The sequence below is a fragment of the Peromyscus californicus genome, unplaced genomic scaffold (assembly GCF_007827085.1).
Source record: "Peromyscus californicus insignis strain IS unplaced genomic scaffold, ASM782708v3 Scaffold_11__1_contigs__length_118956290, whole genome shotgun sequence".
Taxonomy (NCBI): Eukaryota; Metazoa; Chordata; class Mammalia; order Rodentia; family Cricetidae; genus Peromyscus; species Peromyscus californicus.
In genome coordinates, this window is record NW_026294402.1 from 102,613,539 (window position 1) to 102,632,421 (window position 18,883).

At 39.5% G+C, this 18,883-nt stretch overlaps 1 protein-coding gene across 5 annotated transcripts in view; it reads right to left on the reverse strand.

The window, feature by feature from the left end:
* The window catches only part of Rbm6 (RNA binding motif protein 6), a 129,093-nt gene that overhangs the window by 101,056 nt on the left and 9,154 nt on the right, over positions 1-18,883 (reverse strand). For 2 of the 5 annotated variants that reach the window (XM_052720263.1, XM_052720270.1), the window contains exons 2-5: positions 13,116-13,222; positions 11,511-11,621; positions 3,158-4,436; positions 1,893-1,982 (exon numbers count right to left, since the gene is read on the reverse strand). In XM_052720263.1, the coding sequence (XP_052576223.1) occupies positions 1,893-1,982; positions 3,158-4,436; positions 11,511-11,554 (1,413 nt within the window). In that variant the 5' untranslated portion in view covers positions 11,555-11,621; positions 13,116-13,222. Of the gene's footprint in view, positions 1-1,892; positions 1,983-3,157; positions 4,437-11,510; positions 11,623-13,115; positions 13,223-18,883 lie in introns of those variants that run through there. The other 3 variants (XM_052720278.1, XM_052720285.1, XM_052720293.1) reach the window with 2 other exon arrangements.

Consider the following 18,883-nt stretch of genomic DNA (forward strand, 5'->3'; position numbering starts at 1 on the left):
ACTTTATTATCACTGGACTATTATTCAGTGCCTACCACAGTGCCTGGTGCACAATATAGGAAGGATATCCTTAACTAAAAAGTCTGGAACCATGGGGGCTGGAGAGATGGCTCAGCAGTTAAGAGCACTGGCTGCTCTTCCAGAGGACCCAGGTTCAATTCCCAGCAACCACATGGCAGCTAACAACTGTCTGTAACTCCACTTCCCTGGGATCTGATATCTTCACATCAATGCACATTAAATAAAGTTAAATAAATTATTTTTTTTAATAAAAAGAACCAGGATGAGGCACAGATCTACACAGCACATCCAAATGTAGGCCAGAACTACATAGCAAGTTGTAGGCCAGCAAAGCTACACAGTGAAATTGAGATTGCGTCCCAAGGGAAAAAACAAAAACAAAAACAAAAAGGTAAAACAAAACCCCCAAATCTCTGAAATCCAAAATGCTACAAAATATGAAACTTGTAAGCACTTTAGATTCCAGATTAGGAATGTTAAAGTAGCAAATTCTACATAAATATTCCAAAATCTAAAAACCAGAAAACTTGAAAAACACCTGGTCAAGAACTTCTAACAATGGCTTTTCAACCAATAGTGAAATAAATAAATTACAAGTACTTACTCACAGGATACTGTAATAATTAAATGAACTAATGCTTGTTAGCCTTTCATAACAACATACTTTTACTGCTAATAATAACCTAAATAATTCTTCCCTTAGTTCTGTCATAATTTGGCAAGAAAATCATTTTAAACAGAGCAATTAGGTAGCTCCCAGTTTTATTTGTTTTTGAGAAAGGGTCTATGTAGCTGTACTGGAACTCACTGTGTAGATCAGGCTAACCTGGAACTTAAGAGATTCACCCAGCTCTGCCTCCTGAGTGCTAGGATTTAAAGGCATATGGCACCACACCTGACCTGGTTCAGTCTTTACTAATGTAAATCAATTGCATCTCTGTGCATATACTCCTGATATAATATGGTCTCAAGAATCATTATCAAGTCTCAATTTACCTATCATGTGTCATTTTACAAACCTTATGTCAGTGACATCGAATAAACTCTACAGGTTATTCCAAAGTTACTTCCTGGCTTAGATACTGTACGATAGGTATTCTAGATGCTACCACTGAGGAGGGTAGACTGAAAAATATATAAGCCTTCCCTGCTTATTTATTTATCAAAATAAAGTAGCTAGGTAGCTGGCCCAGACTGGTTTCCTTTTTGGGGCAGGAGGTGGGAGGTACTGAAGACTGAACCTAACTAAAGTATGTACAAAGTAAACACTGTATTTATAGTTCTTTATACTTTTATTTTAAGACAGGGTCTCACTAAATGGCCTGGGTTGCCCCGAGCTCACTCTGCAGCCCAGGCAGGCCTTGAACTTACAATCTTGACTCCTGAATAGCTAAGATTATAGGCCTATGCTACCAGATTCAGCTCTGGCTTCTGTTACCAAGCCCAACATTGGCATTGAATTGTTTGTGGGTTTTAATTATTACTTTTAGATAGCACACCAAATAATAGGTTTTGCTGCAGTATTTTCAAACATAAATGTCATTGTACTTGCTCATATCCACCTTGCCCCACTATCCTTTCCTAGGGCTCAAACTCTTCATCCTTCTATGTCAGCCTCCTGAGTACTGATTATAGGCATCTATCACAACACTTGACTCTGTACATCTTTATATGTTCCCATGAAGCTATAATTTTTTAAAGTGATTTTAATTTTTTTTTCATTGTGAGACAAAGTCTCACAATGTAGTTCAGGTTGGCCTCAACTGGCAATCCTTCTGCATATATCTCCCAAAAGCTAGAGCTGTAGGCATGTGTCACTACATCTAGGTTCTTTTTTTTCAGTTGACAGAGACAGAGAACATTTGCCTTACCTCTTCTTTTGTGGCATTTTCTGGCACCCCACTTAATCGAATAAGCCTGTTAGGTTTCTCCTCACTCGGGCCAGTTCTATAATCTTGATCCTTGAATTCAGAATGTGAAGTTATTTCACCAACAGATTTATTTTTACATGTAAAATAAAACCCAACATGAAATATAGTCAAGATCAAAAGTGATTTGCATTATGTTGAAGAAACGAAAGCTTGCAATCTTCTTTCATTTTCCCTTCTAATATCACTGGATTATTAGTATGCTAAGACCAAGGCTTACTGGGGGAGTCTTAAAATAATAAAAAAGCATGTTCTAAAATTCTCAAAACCTACTATTTGGTTACTAAGTATTAAGCTCACCAAGAGACAGGCCAGGCATAGTAGTGCATGCCTTTAATCCCAGCACGTAGAGGGCAGAGGCAGGTGAATCTCTGAGATCAAGGCTAGCCTGGTCTACATAGTGAGTTCCAGAACAACCAAGGTCACACAGAGAAACACTGTCTCGAAGAAAGAAAAAAAAAAAGATCACAAAATAAAAGAAACCTAAGTAGATACGGGTAAAAATCTATTTTAAGATAATTTTCATAATTAAATTGCAAATATAACTCTCCTTACTTAGATTTAAGAAACTTAACATTTAAACTAATTAAGCTAGCTATAAGAGGAAACTTGCAACATTAACATCATATCCTCATGACTGTAAAAACATTTCTAAGCATTCTCTAAATGAACTTAAATAAGAAAATAAATCCTAATTCACAGGGACTGCAAAAGCTGTGAGACCCACTCCCTAAGATTGATAATTTGAAATCAAGTTTATCATAGGTCATTTAAATAAGCACAATAAAGCAAAACAATGACTAAACACACATCAAAAACATGATCTGAGCCAAGAGTCTTTCTCTAGGTACTTAAACTCCATTATTCCACTTTCAAATACAGAGTTTGCTTTTGAATGGTCGTATAAGAAAGCTTGAGGGGGGCTAGAGAGATGGCTCAGAGGTTAAGAGCACTCACTGGCTGCTCTTCCAAAGGTCCTGAGTTCAATTCCCAGCAACCACATGGTGGCTCACAACCATCTGTAATGAGATCTGGTAAGCTCTTCTGGCCTGCAGGGATATATGCAGGCAGAATACTGTACAAATAATAAATAAATAAATGTTTAAAAAATATTAAAAAAAAAAAAAAAGAAGGCTTGAGAGACTGAACATCTTGCATTCTATACTTCACCCTTGAGAAAAGCATTATTAACCAACTCATCAACATACCTGAAGGTCCTGTTGGGCATCTCGGGACATTTTGCCCTGTGGAAAAGACTTGTTCTGGCCATAGCCAAACATCTGGCTTCCTGGCAACCTATGATCCACATCACAGTATTCAATGCTTCTGTAATCAGTGTCTTGTCGACCAAGAAAGTCCAAATCACCTTCTCCTTTAAACAGACCAGCATCTGAACTCTGTTGTTCACCTGCAGAAAGCTTTGGCTTGTCTTGATCTTGAACTGGACTTTGGCTGTTCTGAAAGTCTGATGGAGATTCATGTTCAAAGGTTCCACTTTGTGTTTCTCCTTCTCTTGTTTCTGAGTGCTCAAATTCTCCTTTTTGAGCACCAAAAGCAGGTCTTTCTACTGCATGGTCACGTGTGGATTCTTCTCTCTTGCTCACATTCATACCAGAATGTTCCCTCTCTTGTGTAGAAGGCTGAATGTAATCCAAAATTTTTGGGTCCACAGGGGGCATCTCCCTATCTTTAAATTCCATACAAGGTCCTACCTCTCTGCCCCTAAAATCTTGGTAAGTCCTAGATCGGTGTCTACCTCTGAAATCCGAATGTGGCGTATCCCTGTTCCTAAAGTCTAGATCAGTAGTAGCTGAACCTCGGCCTCTAAAGTCCACCTGTGTTCCGTCTTTATCCCTGAAGTCCAAATCAGATACATCTCTGTTCCTAAAATCAGAACGAGACTGATCTCTGGATCTAAAATCCAAATCTGATAAATCTCTTCCCCTAAAATCTGTATGGGATCCATCTCGGCCTCTAAAATCTAAATCGTAAGTGCCCCGCCCCCTAAAGTCAGATGGAGGAACATCTCTACTTCTGAAATCAACAGGGTGAGAATCCCTGTCTCTGTAATTCATATGAGGAGTCTCCCTGCCTCTATAATCCATAGGAGTACCATCTCCACCTCTGTAGTCCATAGGCGGTCCTTCTCTATCCCGAAAATCCCCAGAATGTATGTCCCTATTCCTGAAGTCCAACTGTGCTGAATCTCTGCTCTGGAAATCCGAGGATGAAAAATCTCCCCCTCTGAAATCATGTCCAGGTCCCTCCCCTCCTTGATAGTCACCATGTGGTCCATCTCTAGCTCCATAGCTGAAAGAATGCTCCTCTACATTTGCAAAGGGAGGTCCTGAATGCCCCTGGAAATCAAAGGGAAGTGAATCTCTGCCAGGAAAGTTGCCAGAGTGTCTCTCTTGAGCATGACTCTTAAGGGGAGGAGGAGGATAATCCCTGTTCCACCCGGGAGCAAACCTTTCTTCTTGGCTCCCACTGTAGAAACAAAGACAGGGTTATTCATATTGTCCAGAGAGTTTGAAATCTACACACCAGCATATTCTTCTCTAATCACAGCATATTCTTCTGTAAACACATTTTGGGGGGGCAGAGTTCTGTAACAAGGTCCTAGATCTGCAGAAAACAGCAAGTTTTGCTATTTTAAGACGAGGTGTCCGAGTAAACTTTTATGCTCCCATTTCAGAACACGAGGTAAGTCAACACAAGGTTTTCAACATGACTGCTGCAGAAAAAGCTTTCACCCAGTCCTGCAACAGGGAAAATCCGCAATACCAGATAAGCTAACAAAGGAACATGCTACAAAAATTCCCATTTTCTACCAAGGAACTTAAAATTCCAAGGTCATCACGACAATTACTATACATGTGGAGTTGGGGAAATCAATGCAATTTTCTATTTGTTTGGTTGTTTTGTTTTTGAGACAGGGTTCGTTATACAGCACTACCTGGCCTAGAAATCACTATGTAGATTAGGCTAGTCTTGAACTTGAAGCAATCCTTTGTTTCCTAAGTACTGGATTTATAATAAACAACCATGCTAAACCTCAAAGTATAAAATTTCTTGTTTCAGGAAGTGTCTTTCTCATTGCTGTACCGAATAGTAAACATTCCAAAAATATTTTGTTGTATCTACATGAAGAGTTCTAACCAATACAATGAGTAAAGGCCAAAAAGAGGGAGATTAGTTGTATATCATCATGACTAGTAGTAGCACTAAACCCCAGTTCTACTGTGGCTCTACCTCAGCTGGGTCCAATTATAACTATCAAAGAGTATCATCATAGAAGACAATGTCAATCAACCATAAAGCACATTAAGTCATCTGTGACAAGCTAAATTATCTAAAAGCTTAAAGCTGAAAGTGACCAAGAACTAGATCTTTAGGCATAATCTCCATGTCCCAAATAAAGAAGTTAACACACCAGATTCTAATGCCTCAAGCTCACTTTGAGACAGGGTTTTTCTGTGTAAAAGTCCTGGCTGCCCTGGAACTTGCTTTGCAGACCAGGCTGGCCTCAAACTCAAGGTGATTGGCCTGCCTCTGCCTCCTGAGTGCTGGGATTAAGGGTGTGGGCAACCATAACCTGGCTCAAGCTAACTTTTTATTGCAATAAAACATACTTTAAAAATACAGTTAGAGAAAAAAACAACAAAAGTATAGTTGGGACAGAAGAGATGGCTCACTGGTTAAGAGCACTTGCTGTTCTTCCAGAGGCCCTAGGTTTGGTTCCCAGCGTCCACATGGCAGCTCACACCCTGTATACTCCAGTTCCAGGGAATCTGACACCCTCTCAGGAAGCAGGCACACATATGATGTGTATACATTCAGGCAAAACATATACTCCATTTACATAACTCAATAAATAAATGAGAGTTGCCCAGTCTTTCATACTACCAAATATCTTCCCTTTGGCTAATCACTAGAGCATTTTATACATTTTGGCTTTGGTCAAAGATTAAGGGACAGCCAACATGGTGGTATACAACTATTAATCTCATTATTTGGAATGTTGAGGAGGATGATCCTGAGTTTAAGGCCAGCCTCAGTTACAGAATGAGACCCTGTTTTAACAAACCAAAAGATCAAGGAACTTAAATAGGCAAATAGGTGCCTGGGAATCCCAGAGAGGGCAAATGAAAAACAGGAAATAAAAATGACTAAAGTGCCAGGTGGTGGTGGTTCACGCCTTTAATCCCGGCACTTGGGAGGCAAAGGCAGCCAGCCTGGTCTACAGAGTGAGTTCCAGGAAAGGCTCCAAAGCTACAGAGAAACTCCATCTCAGGGGGGAAAAAATGACTGAAGGGCTATCTATTACTTGGCAGTACAAAAAAAGCATAGGGATTATCAGGACCAACTCAAGTCTCTCCTCCCCCAAACACAGAGATTCTATCATACGACCCTTCTGAGCTCAAATTATACCACCACAGTAAAACTCAAAAGACAACTGACTCTAGGTCACTCAGTTCAGGAGAATGGTTACAACACCATCACCACTCCCTTTGTACCTTATTTTTAATTTATTGTGTGTGTTTTATACACACACACACACACACACACACACACACACACACACACACACACACACACGGGAGGGGGGGGTGCATTTGCTTGGAGGACATTGGGCATCTTCTATGGGTCTCTACTTCATTTTTGAGACACAGTTTCTCACTGAATCTGAAGAACACTGTTTCAGCAAGGCTAACTGGACTGAGCTTCCAGGATCATTCAGTCTCCACCCTTCCAAAACTGGGTTACAAACACATGTTGTTGGTTTTTGGACACAGGGTTTCTCTGTATAGCCCTAGCTGTTCTGGACTCCCTTTGGAGACCATGCTGGCCTCACAGAGATCTGCCTGCCTCTGCCTCCTGAATGCTAGGATTAAAGGCATACACCACCATCACTCCCATACACCATCTTTTTTTTTATGTAGGTACTAGGGATTTAAATTCAGGTCCTCTTGATTTCACAGCAAGCAGTCTTGCCCTGTGAGACATCTACTTTTTTCATAAAGTAAATAAAATTTAAAACATTAGCCTAAACATTAGAACAATGTACAATTAATGGATTTTTAGAACATGAAAACCTCTATTGGTTCTCAATAACACTAATATCAGTTATGTCCTTGTGGTTCATCATACACAACTTTAAATATTCTTCATAAGAAATAAAATTTAACACAAAAATTAGAATGTTACCATTCAAAGTGTCTGCCACACTTAAAAATCATTCAAGTCCTATTAATTGGCTCTTTGGAATACTTAAGCTTCTGCATACACTCATGGAATGATTGCTGAGGCATCTAAAAGTATGCATTTTTCTGACCAGAACACATCCAGCATTGTCCTTGAATACTGCCAAGAGGATTATCATACCCTCAAGTCAAGCAGATCTACAGTAACCTACCACACTACAGTTCTTATATCTGTATTTTATAGTCTAATCAAGAAACAGTTCAGCCAGGTGGTGGTGGTGGTGGTGGTGCTTGCCTTTAATCCCAGCACTTGGGAGGCAGAGGCAGGCAGATCTCACTGAGTTCAAGGCCAGCCTGGGTACACAAATTGAGTTCCAGGACAGCCAGGACTGTTACACAGAGAAACTCTGTCTCAAAAAAACACAGTTCTATTAATATATAACAGCAGTAGTGTCAAGAGTGGTGACCCATGCCTTTTATCTCTGTGAGTTCAAGGGCAGCCTAGTCTACATAGCAAGTTCCAGGCCAGCCAGGGATACATAGTGAGACCCTATCTCAAAACAAAGAACAGCAGTGGTTATAGAAATTATTTTCAACTAAAGTAAAACAATTTTACGAAGTATTTCAAAGGGAAAATAAAAGTTATTTTTCTGGAAGATAACTTGCTTTATTTTGTGAGTCTCCCCAAAATGGAATATTATCTCCCTCTGGTCAAAAATCTTAAAAATTAGGGGTTAATGCGTTGGCCCCAACATCTCTGTGAGGCCAGCCTGGTCTACATATCAAGTTCTAGGACAGTCAGGACTACATAAAGAGGCCCTGTCTTGAAAACACCAAAACAAAAACCCAAGTACTCAAAACACAAAAACAAAAACCTAAGTACTCAGGAGCCAAAGTCAGGAGCTCTGTGAGTTAGAGGCCAGTTTCGTCTACATAGTGGGTTCCAGGCCCACCATGGCTACAAGTGAGACTGAACACACACATGCCACACACAACAGACATACACACACACACACACACACACACACACACACACACACACACACACTCCTAAAAACACCACATAAGAGCTAGGTGTGGTAGATACCTGTAACCCCCATTTTGTAGAGGCTAAGGCAAAAGGATCATGAGTTCAAGGCCAATTTGGCCTGCATAGAAAGATCCTGTCTCAAAACAAAAACAAGCCAGGGGGTGGTGGCCCATTCCTTTAATCCCAACACTTGGGATGTAGAGGGAGGCAGATCTCTGGGCTGGAGACCAGCCTGGACTACAGAGTAAGTTCCAGGACAGCCAGGACTACACAGAGCACAGAGAAACCCTGTCTCAAAAAAACAAAAAACAGCCAGGCGGTGGATCACGCCTTTAATCCCAGTACAATAAGAATGGCATACAGTTCTGAGTTCAAGGCCAGCCTGGTCTACAGAGCGAGATCCTGGACAGGCACCAAAAATACACAGACAAACACTGTCTCGAGGAAAAAAAAAAAAAAAGGAAGGAGCCGGGCGGTGGTGGCGCACGCCTTTAATCCCAGCACTCGGGAGGCAGAGGCAGGCAGATCTCTGTGAGTTCGAGGCCAGCCTGGTCTACAAAGCGAGTTCCAGGAAAGGCGCAAAGCTACACAGAGAAACCCTGTCTCGAAAAACCAAAAAAAAAAAAAAAAAAAAAAAAAAAAAAAGGAAGGAAGGAAAGAAGGAAGAAAGAAAAGTTCTTAAAACACGGGGAGGGGGAAAATGTGCTGCAACAAAGCCAAATCTATCTAATGTTGCTGTTGTTAATTTATTTTTATTTCATGTGCATTGGTGTTTTTACTTGTGTGTATGTCTGTATGAGGGTGTTGGATCTCCTGGAACTTGAGTTACAGACAGTTGTGAGCTGCCATGTGGGTGCTGGGAATTGAACCTGGATTCTCTGAAAGAGCAGCCAGTGCTCTTAACCACTAAGCCATCTCCTCAGCCCTAAAGTTTTTAAATGATTACCTAAACCACCTTAATTCTATAAGAAATAGTCTGACATACAAAATAAATATCCATAAGTAGACTAAGAAGGCAAACAATAATCTAAATATTTTTAAATGTTACATATAAGCACTGATTTAGACTGGAGCTTGGCAAACCTTTTATTTTCATTTTATATATTTTTGGCTTTTTGAAACAGGATCTCTCTACACAGCCTTGGATGTCCTGGAACTCATTATGTAGACCAGGATGGCCTCAAATTCACAAACATTCATCTGTTTAAGCCTCCCGAGAACTGGGATCAAAGGTGTGTGCCTCCATGCATGGACAAACTACATAAAAAGCTAGGTAGTAAATATATTGGGGCTTTATAGAGTATACGGTAGCTATCACAACTATTCAACTCTATAATTGTACTATGAAAGCAACCACACACAATTTGTAAATAAATGACCATGGCTATGCTTTGATAAAAGTTACTTCCAGTGCTAGTAGAATGATGGCTTAGTGGTTGCAAACACCCATGTGGCAGTTCACATGTATAACTCCAGTTCCAGGGGACCTGATGCTCTTTTATGACCTCTGTGGGCACCAGGCACTCATGTGATACACATACATATGTGTGAGCAAACACTAGTACACATAAAATAAAATACATTTATATATATATACACACACACACACACACACACACACACACACACACACACACATATATATGTTTATTTATTTTTATATTGTGTACATTGGTGTTTTGCCTGCATATATGTCTGTGTCAAGGTGTGAGATCTTCTGGAACTGGAGTTACAGACAGTTTTGAGTTGCCATGTGGTTGCTGGGACTTGAAGCCAGATCCTCTGAAAGACTAGTCAGTACTCTTAACCACTGAGCCATCTCTCCAGTCCCTAATTTATATATATATATATATATATATATATATATATATATATTTAAAAGTTTATTCTCAGTACTTTGAGAGGCTGAGATTTAGAAAATTGCTAGTCTAAGGTCAATACAGATCATTCAAAGAGACACACACAGTCCTAGCATCCCATAAACACTAGTAACACCAGCTCTGAGGTTTCTGTCACCCCCTTCTGGTTTCCACACACATTCACACAGACACACATGCACATAAACATATAGTATTTTTTAAAGTATTCCCGAAAAATCGAAAGCACAATCCATTTATATCTAAGTGCCACCACCTTTTCCACTCTTTTTGCACCCAATAACCCCTAAAACTGGCATTCATGTAGCTTAGAAAAGTATATCAATCTCAATAGCAAAACACAGCTCTAGAGTCAAGATAAATTAGTGAAATTAATATAGCTCTCAAGATTTTATTTTTATGTATGTAAATGCATGTATATATGTGAGTATATGTCATTTGTGTGCAGTTCCCTGAGGAGTTCAGAATAGGGAGAGGGATCACTGAGAGCTGGTGTTCCAGGAGTTTTTAAGCTCCCTGATGTGAGGAGAACAAAACTTGGATCTTCTGGAAAAGCAGCAAATGTTCTTTAACTGCTGAGCCATCCTTCCAGCTCCTTAATGGAGCTTTCCTAAACACTTAAGTACAACACATTTTGCTAGATTTCTAAGTATGCATTGCTTTGCTAAAAGAGATAAAAGAATTAACAAATATGAAGAAGGCAAGAGTGATGGTGCATAACAGCAATCCCAACTATTTGGCAAGCTGAGACAGCAAGACCAGAAGTTCAAGCCCAGTCCAGTATATACTGCAAAAATCTTATCTCAAAAGTAAGTAAATAATCTCACACTGGGATGCTAAAGAAGGATTGCCATGACTTCAGTGCCATTCTGAGCTATGTAGTGAGTTTAGGCCAGTATGAGCTAGAGTATACATTGTCTCAAAAACCCAAAACAGATAAATAAATGATTTTGGCATATTTTTTAATATTTGAAAAATGTTATTGGCTGGGCATGCTGCCTCACACCTTTAATCCCAGCACTCCAGAGGCAGAAACAAGAGGATCTCAGTGAGTTTGAGGCCAGCCTTCGTCTACACAATGAGTTCCAGGACAGCCAGGACTACATATACATAGGAAGATGAGAAACTCTGTCTCAAAAAGAAAAAAAGGAAAAAAAAAAAAAAAGGTTACCAAGGGGCTAAGGCCATAGCTCAGAGCCAAAGCATTTGCCAAACATACAGGATGCCCTGGGTTCTAAGCCCCAATTTCATATAGAGAGATAAAGAGAAACAGATACATGCTAGGTATATACTCTCAATCACTTCAGCAATGACTAGAAACTTTTAAAATATTTTCTACTTCTAAAACAACTGAGTTATATTCTCCACAAAGAAAATATCTGCCTTTATGGTAAGCCAAGTTACATTATAAATACTTGAAAATTTAAATATTTAAAATTTTAAGACTTACCGAAAAGGTCCTGTTCTGTTAGCAGATCGAGAATCCCCCCACATCTCTTTCTATATCAAGAAAGCTTCAATAAGTAGATCTTTTTCCTACCAAACTCTAGTAGAGTAGTACCTGTATAAAATAAATGACAACAAGAAAGAACTTTATACATGAAGTATAAAATAAACTACTTAATCTTTGCTTGCTAAGTTTATCAGGGACCACATCATCAAGGATATTTTCAGAGATCACTTTAAAACATTTATACAGGGATAGTGAGAAGGCTCAGTGGATTACAGCACTCGCCCGCAAGCCTGCCAACCTAAATTCAATCCCCTGGATCTACATGGTGAAAGAACCAATTCCCAAAAGTTATCCTCTAATTTCTTCAAACACACACACACACACACACACACACACACACACACACTAAATGTAAACAGATATAGATAACAGAAAATTTATAATCAATTTATAACTAAAAAAATTGTTGGGTATGACGGTGCATGCCTTTTATCCTAGCACTCAGGAGGCAGAAACACAAGCGCACACAATTAAAAAAATTAAAATTTTTTTTTTTATTTTTTCAGGTAAGTGTGGTGGCACATGTCTTTAATTGCAGCACTCTGGAGGCAGAGGCACTTGGATCTCTATGAATTCAAGGCTAGTAAGGAATACAGTGAGAGCTTGTCAAAAAAAAGTTCAGAGCTCTAAGATGGCTCAGTAAGTAAAGGCACTTGCCTCCAAGCCTGACTACCTTTCCCTAGGACCTAGAAAGTAAAAGAATTAATTCCCACAAATTGTCCTCTGACTTCCACAAGCATGTTGTGGCATGTGTACACACAAGAACACACAGAGAACAAATTAGCCTTTTTTTGTTTTGTTTTTCAACAAATTAACTTTTTAAAAAAGGAAAAAAAAATTTCAATTAAAAATATGTATTCTGGGGCTGGAGAGATAGATGGCTCAGAGGTTAAGAGCACTGCTTGTTCTTCTAAAGGTCCTGAGTTCAATTCCCAGCAACCACATGGTGGCTCACAACCATCTGTAATGAGATCTGGTGCCCTCTTCTGGCTTGCAGGGATATGTGCAGACAGAACACTGTAGACATAATAAATAAATAAATCTTTAAAAAAAAAAAAAAAAAAATATGTATTCTGAGCCAGGTGGTGCAAGCCTTTAATCCCAGCACTCAGGAGGCAGAGGCAGGCAGATCTTTGAATTCCAAGATAGCCTGGTCTGGAGTTCCAGGACAGCCAGGGCTGTTACAAAGAGAAGCCCTGTTAGGAGGGTGGGGGATGGGGGTGTAGAAAATATGTGTTCTGACTTCCAGAGATGTCCTCTGACCTTCACATAAGTAATGTGGGATGCACACACTCACACACTAATACATTAAACAGCTTTTTTTTTTTTAATTAAAAGTCTCACACACAAAAAAAGTATATTCTGGAGCATTAATAAACTTTTTGGTGTACAAAGAATATTTCCCATTCAATAATTCTTTCCTGAGTAATTTTCCCAGCATTTATTTGTCCATTACCAGAAAGAGCATTTTAGCATTATATTCAGTCTATGTGGCTAATCCTACACTATTGAGCAGTTAATCAGAATACTTATTATCCTCACCAGCGATTGCTTTGAAGACAGGCATGTAACCTAAATCAAGCTGAGAAATTATCTCCAGGACTTTTCTTGTAGCTACTGAAAGATCTTCATGGATTTACAAGCGTTTCCTAAATATGACACAACAAATAAAAGAAAAAATAATAAAGTACACCATCAAAATTAAATACTTTTGTGCATCAAAGGACACTTGATATGTAGAAACTAAAAAAACAAAAACAAAAACAGAAAAAACCCAATTCACACCAGGTGTGATGGCCCACACCTTTAATCCCAGCACTCAGGAGGCAGAGGCAGACAGATCTCTGTGAGTTTGAGGTCAGCCTGGTCTACACAGTGAGTTCCCGGACAGCCAGGGCTCTGTTACACAGAGAAACTCTGTCCTGAAAAAAACAAAACCAAACAAACAAACAAACAAAAAAAAACCCACCAATTCACAAGTCATCAAAATGGATGGCATGAAGTTTTCAAGGTCTTATTCCTCCAAGGAAACATCTAAAAAAACAAGCAGTAACCACAAGAAAAAAAACCAAAAACTAAAGGGCAGGTGGCAAGATGGCTCAGGGGGTAAAAGTACTTTCACCATAAGCCTAACACCTGAGTTCCATCCCTGGACACTACAGTGGAAGGAGAAAACTATCTCCCAAAGTTGCCTTCTAACCTCTACTCACACATGTGGGATATATACACCCACATTCATATACATCACATACAATAATAATAAATTCAATTAAAAACTGGGCCGAGGAGATAAGATGGCTTAGTGGACTAGGGCATTTGCCTCCAAGTTTGACTATCTGGGACTCAAATGGGCTGAAAAGAAAGGACCCAAAAGTTGTCCTATAGGCTCCACTTGTATACCACAGCATATGCATACATGAATGCCTATGCCCCCCACCCCACTAAATAATTAAAATGGAAAAAGGCAAAAGAAAAAAGTATCTTCAAAGCAGTAGGAATATTGTATGGTATTTTTATCTTCCCTTGCCCTCTTTTTCTTCAACACAGAAGTAATTTTGCTCTTTAAGCAGTGCAGCCCCATTCCGAGCTCCTTTCCAAGAAAAGAGCATATGTATTTGCAAGTGATTTTATGTATTTGTTCTACCTTGTCAGGTGGAAGGGGAGGGGTATCTGAAGGACTGATACAAAGTGCTTGTTTCTATTTCACCCAACTTAGAATTCAAACAGGAGCCTGTGCCTTTAATCTCAGTACTCAGGCAGGCAGATCTCTGAGTTCTAGGCCAGTTATGGAGTATATAGTTAGTTCCAGACCAGCTAGGGCAACATGGTAAGACCCCATCTCAAAATAACAACAACAGCAATAGAAGTAACAATAATGCTAATTATTGTTGTTATTTTTAATTATTATTTGTTGTGGGGCAATCTATTTGTACACTGTGAAAAGCTAATAGGTAGAAAACCAAGAACAGCTGGAGTAAAGTACTTGGAAATTAGGCCATTCAAAAGAAGTATGTAAACCAGGCGGTGGTGGCACATGCCTCTAATCCCAGCACTTGGGAGGCAGAAGTAGGTGGACTTCTGTAAATTTAAAACCAGCCTAGTCTACAAAGAGAGTTCCAGGACAGCCAGGGCTACACAGAGGGACCCTGTCTTGAAAAATCAAAAACCAAACCAAAACAAATAAAAAGCAGTATGCAGGCACTGGAAAGATGGCTTAGTCAAATATAACTCAAGCTAGGTTCAGACTGACTAACCCACAGATGACCTTGAATGCCTGATCTTCCTGCCTCCACATTCCTAGTGCTAAGATTACAAGCAAGTCACTCACTATACTAGGCTTTCTCTTTGGTTATTTATTGTTGTTGGTTTATTTGATTTTTTTATTGGCCATGGTCTCACACCATAACTTAGGCTGTCCTTGAACTTACTATGTAGCCTAGGCCAGCCTAGAAACCAAGGGAATCCTGTCTCAGCCTTTGAATCACTTGAATTAAAGCATGAGTCACCACACCTAGTTTTTTTGGTCTTAGAGAACAAGATCTCACATAGCCCAGCAGGGCCTCAAACTTCCTATGTAGTAGACGACCTTAGCTCCTAATTCTCTGGCTTCCACATTCCCAGAGCAGTTTACAAGCAGGTACCACACCACATACAGGTAGATGATTTGGATAAAACAACTGAGGAAAAGGTTCCAGCAAAGAAATCTATACAAGACACTTCAGTCAAAAATGCACAAAACCAAACACGAATGTGTTAAGTGAATCCACGAGTCTGTTAAAGGGTGTCAATGGATTTATTAAGACATAAAATGGGGAGAAATACTCTCGCGGAGACAGAACAAAATAAACAGCAGTTGTCGTCCTCTGTTCTGCAAAAGAACCAGCCGTAGGTTTCTGACCATTTCAAGAGAGAGCACATGCATGCCCCCTCCTCAGTTTTACGCAGTCATATACCCAGAAAAAAACCATGTCTCTATGGGGCCAGATACCCCAAGGTCATTGGCAGATCAAATTCCTACAACATTTCCCCTTTTTGTCTAAATAAAAAGGTTCTAAACCTAATACAAAGCTAAATAAGAACAATTATCAAGTATTATCTAGAAGAAAGAAAAGGTAATAACAAACAAAATGGAACTACAACCAACAAGAACAACATCAAGCAAGAAACATATACTAAATGTCCACACCAAAGGTAATTGCCGAGTTACAGAGATTACAACAGCTGTCCTATCCTGAAGAATCTAAATCTTGTACCTGATATGCTCTTAGCTAAACTACAAGAGGATTGTAACTGTAACTATCTAGTCTTCAACTATCTAGGAAAATAATATTATCTGAGTAAGTAGAGTAAGTAGGAAGTGCAAACAAGCAACTTCTGAAACATGCAAGGTATGACAGAAACAGCTAGCTGCCTGGACAGTCACCCAATGTTTCTCTGCAATGTTGGGGCAACCACTATTGGCTACAGACCTAGAATATCTGACAGACCATTTTCAAAAGAAGGAAATTTTGAAAGACTGTCCTACTCTGTCTTGGCAAGGTTCCGCAGTCACTTTTTCCTTGTGTCCTGCTCGTCCAGATAGGACAGAGTGCTTACTGTCAGCAGTCAAGACAAGGGCAGTTCTTTGCCCAAGAGGCCACTTTTGCCAAGAAGAAGACAAACTTCACATGGAATGTCTTCGATGCCCATCATCTGCTGGGAAGTAGAATGGTGCTACCAGGAGCAATCGTGTCTCATGTCAACAGAATTCTACATTATTAAAATTCCCACAACACAAATGTAAAGTGTCAACATCTTCAACACTGAGATCAAAAGGTCAAGAATCTTTCAAAAAGCAGAAAAGCCAGATGTGGTGGAGGCAGAGGCTAGACTGATCTACACATCAATCTCCAGAATAGCCATACATAATAGAGACCTTGTTTCAAACTCAAAAAAGAAAAAAAAAAATAAGAAAGGGAGCAACAACCAACCAACCAACCAAACAAACAAACAAAAAAACCCTAAAACACCAAGAAGGACCTATTACTGTAAAATATATTAAGGTAAAAATTCAAGTAAATATAGAAAAAGGTGGCTCTCTTCACAAAGTAAGAATAACTGTTTCAGGAGGACTGACTAGGAGACTATTCAAAGATCTCTGGCAGTAGAGGAAGTCTCTTTAGAAAATAGTTCAAGCCAGGCGGTGGTGGCGCACACCTTTAATCCCAGCACTCCAGACACAGAGGCAGGCGGATGGAGTTTGAGGCCAGCCTGGTCTATAGAGTAAGTTCCAGGATAGCCAGGGCTACACAGAGAAATCCTGTCTTAAATAACACCACCAACAACCCCCCAAAAAAGAAAGAAAATAGTTTAAAACTTGGTACTGTGATAAACACCTATAATCTCAGAAATAGGCAGAGGAAGTAGAATAAAGAGTTCAAGGTAATCCTAGGCTACATGACAGGTCCAAGGCCAGCCTGGGCTCCCCCCACTTCCACCAAAAAAGAAAGAAAACAGTTTAAAGCTGCATGCAGTGGCACACATCTGTAATCCCAGCAACTCAGGAAACTGAGAAAGGAAGACTGCTAGTAGTTCACAAAGCCAGCCTAGACAACATATGGATATTTTCTCCAAGCGGGTGTGTGTGTGTGTGTGTGTGTGTGTGTGTGTGTGTGTGTGTGTGTGTGTGTGTGTGTGGCCAGCAAGGTAGCATAATACCTGTAAACTTACTTAGCCTTGGGAAATGGAGGCAGGAGGCACAAGAGATCAAAGTTGAGCCAGATAGATGGCTCAGGTAAAGTGCTTGACACCAAACCTAATAACCCAATTTTGATTCTGGGGAGCCACATGGTAGAAGAAAACCAACTGCAGCAAGTATTCCTCTGAGCTCCACACACATACTATAGCACACACACATGTGTATACACACACAAAATCAAAAATTTTTTAAAGTTAAAAATTCTCCTCAGCCACATACTGAATTCAAGGCCAGACTGGACTATATGGAACCATCCTTAAAAAAATAAATTAAAAAATAATAATAAAAACAAACAAAAAGGCCAAGAATGGTAATATAGCACGCCTGTAATCTCAAAAGGCAAGAGGCACATGGATCTCTTGAAGACAGCCTGGTCTACACAGTGAGATCTACAACAGCCAAAGCTACATAAATAGAGACCCTGTCTCAAAACAAAAGAAACCCAGTACTCAGGAAGGAAAAGTAGGTGGATCTCTGTAATTTGAGGTTAGCCTGGTATACACAACAAGTTCCAAGCCAGCCAGGAATATAAAGTAGGACCCTGTCTCAAAAGAAATAAAATAAAAAGAAAGTAGTTTGTTGAAATTACTTACATTTCCTTAAAGTTAATATGTAGCTGTCCTTGTCTATTATTTATAAAGTAAGAACTTCTCTACCAAGTTTGAATGTCAAGATGATTCATTTGGTGGTAAAGGTATTTGCCACACAAACCTGATGATCCCCATGGGTTCTATTTCTGGAACCCACAAAAAGGTTGAAGAGGAGAACAGATTCCACAAAGTTGTCCCCTGACCTCTATACACTTCCTCTCCCTGCTACACATACACTAAATAAATAAATAAATAAATAAGTGCAAAAAAAGATAATCAAAATAAGCATATTAATAAAGAAAAACTGTACAGAGAAGTGGAAAACAAATTCTGGAGTGGAAAAGTACACTGCTTATATAACAAAAAAGCTCAACATAGATTTCAACAATAGAGTTGATTGAGCAAGCAGAAGAAAGGATGATAAAACTTGAAGACAGGACAGTATAAAATTATCAACTCACAGAAGCAGAAAGGAAAAGAATGAATTCAAATGAATGAATGAAGGATAAAGACAAATGAAGGAGCATCAAGTAGACCAACATATGAACCACAGGATTTCCAGAGAGGGCTGAAAATGCAGCTGAGCAGATCACATGCCTATGATGCATTAAGTTCATCATTCAATTCCTAGCACCAAAAGAAGAAATAAATTTTTAATTTTAATTATTTAATTTAATTTATTTATTTATATTTTTTAAGACAGAGAAGCCAGGCTGATAGCTCAGGCCTCTAATCTCAACACTTGGGAAAGAGGCAGGACTATTCCAATAAATTCAAAGTCAGCCTCATTACATACTGAATTCAAGACTAGCCTAGGTTACATGTGATTATCTCACAAAAATAAAAGATAGGGGGCTGGAGAGATGGCTCAGCAGTTAAGAGCACTGGCTGCTCTTCCAGAGGACCTGGATTCAATTCCCAGCACCCACATGGCAGCTCACAACTATCTGTGAGCCCAGTTCCAGGGGACCTGACACCTCACA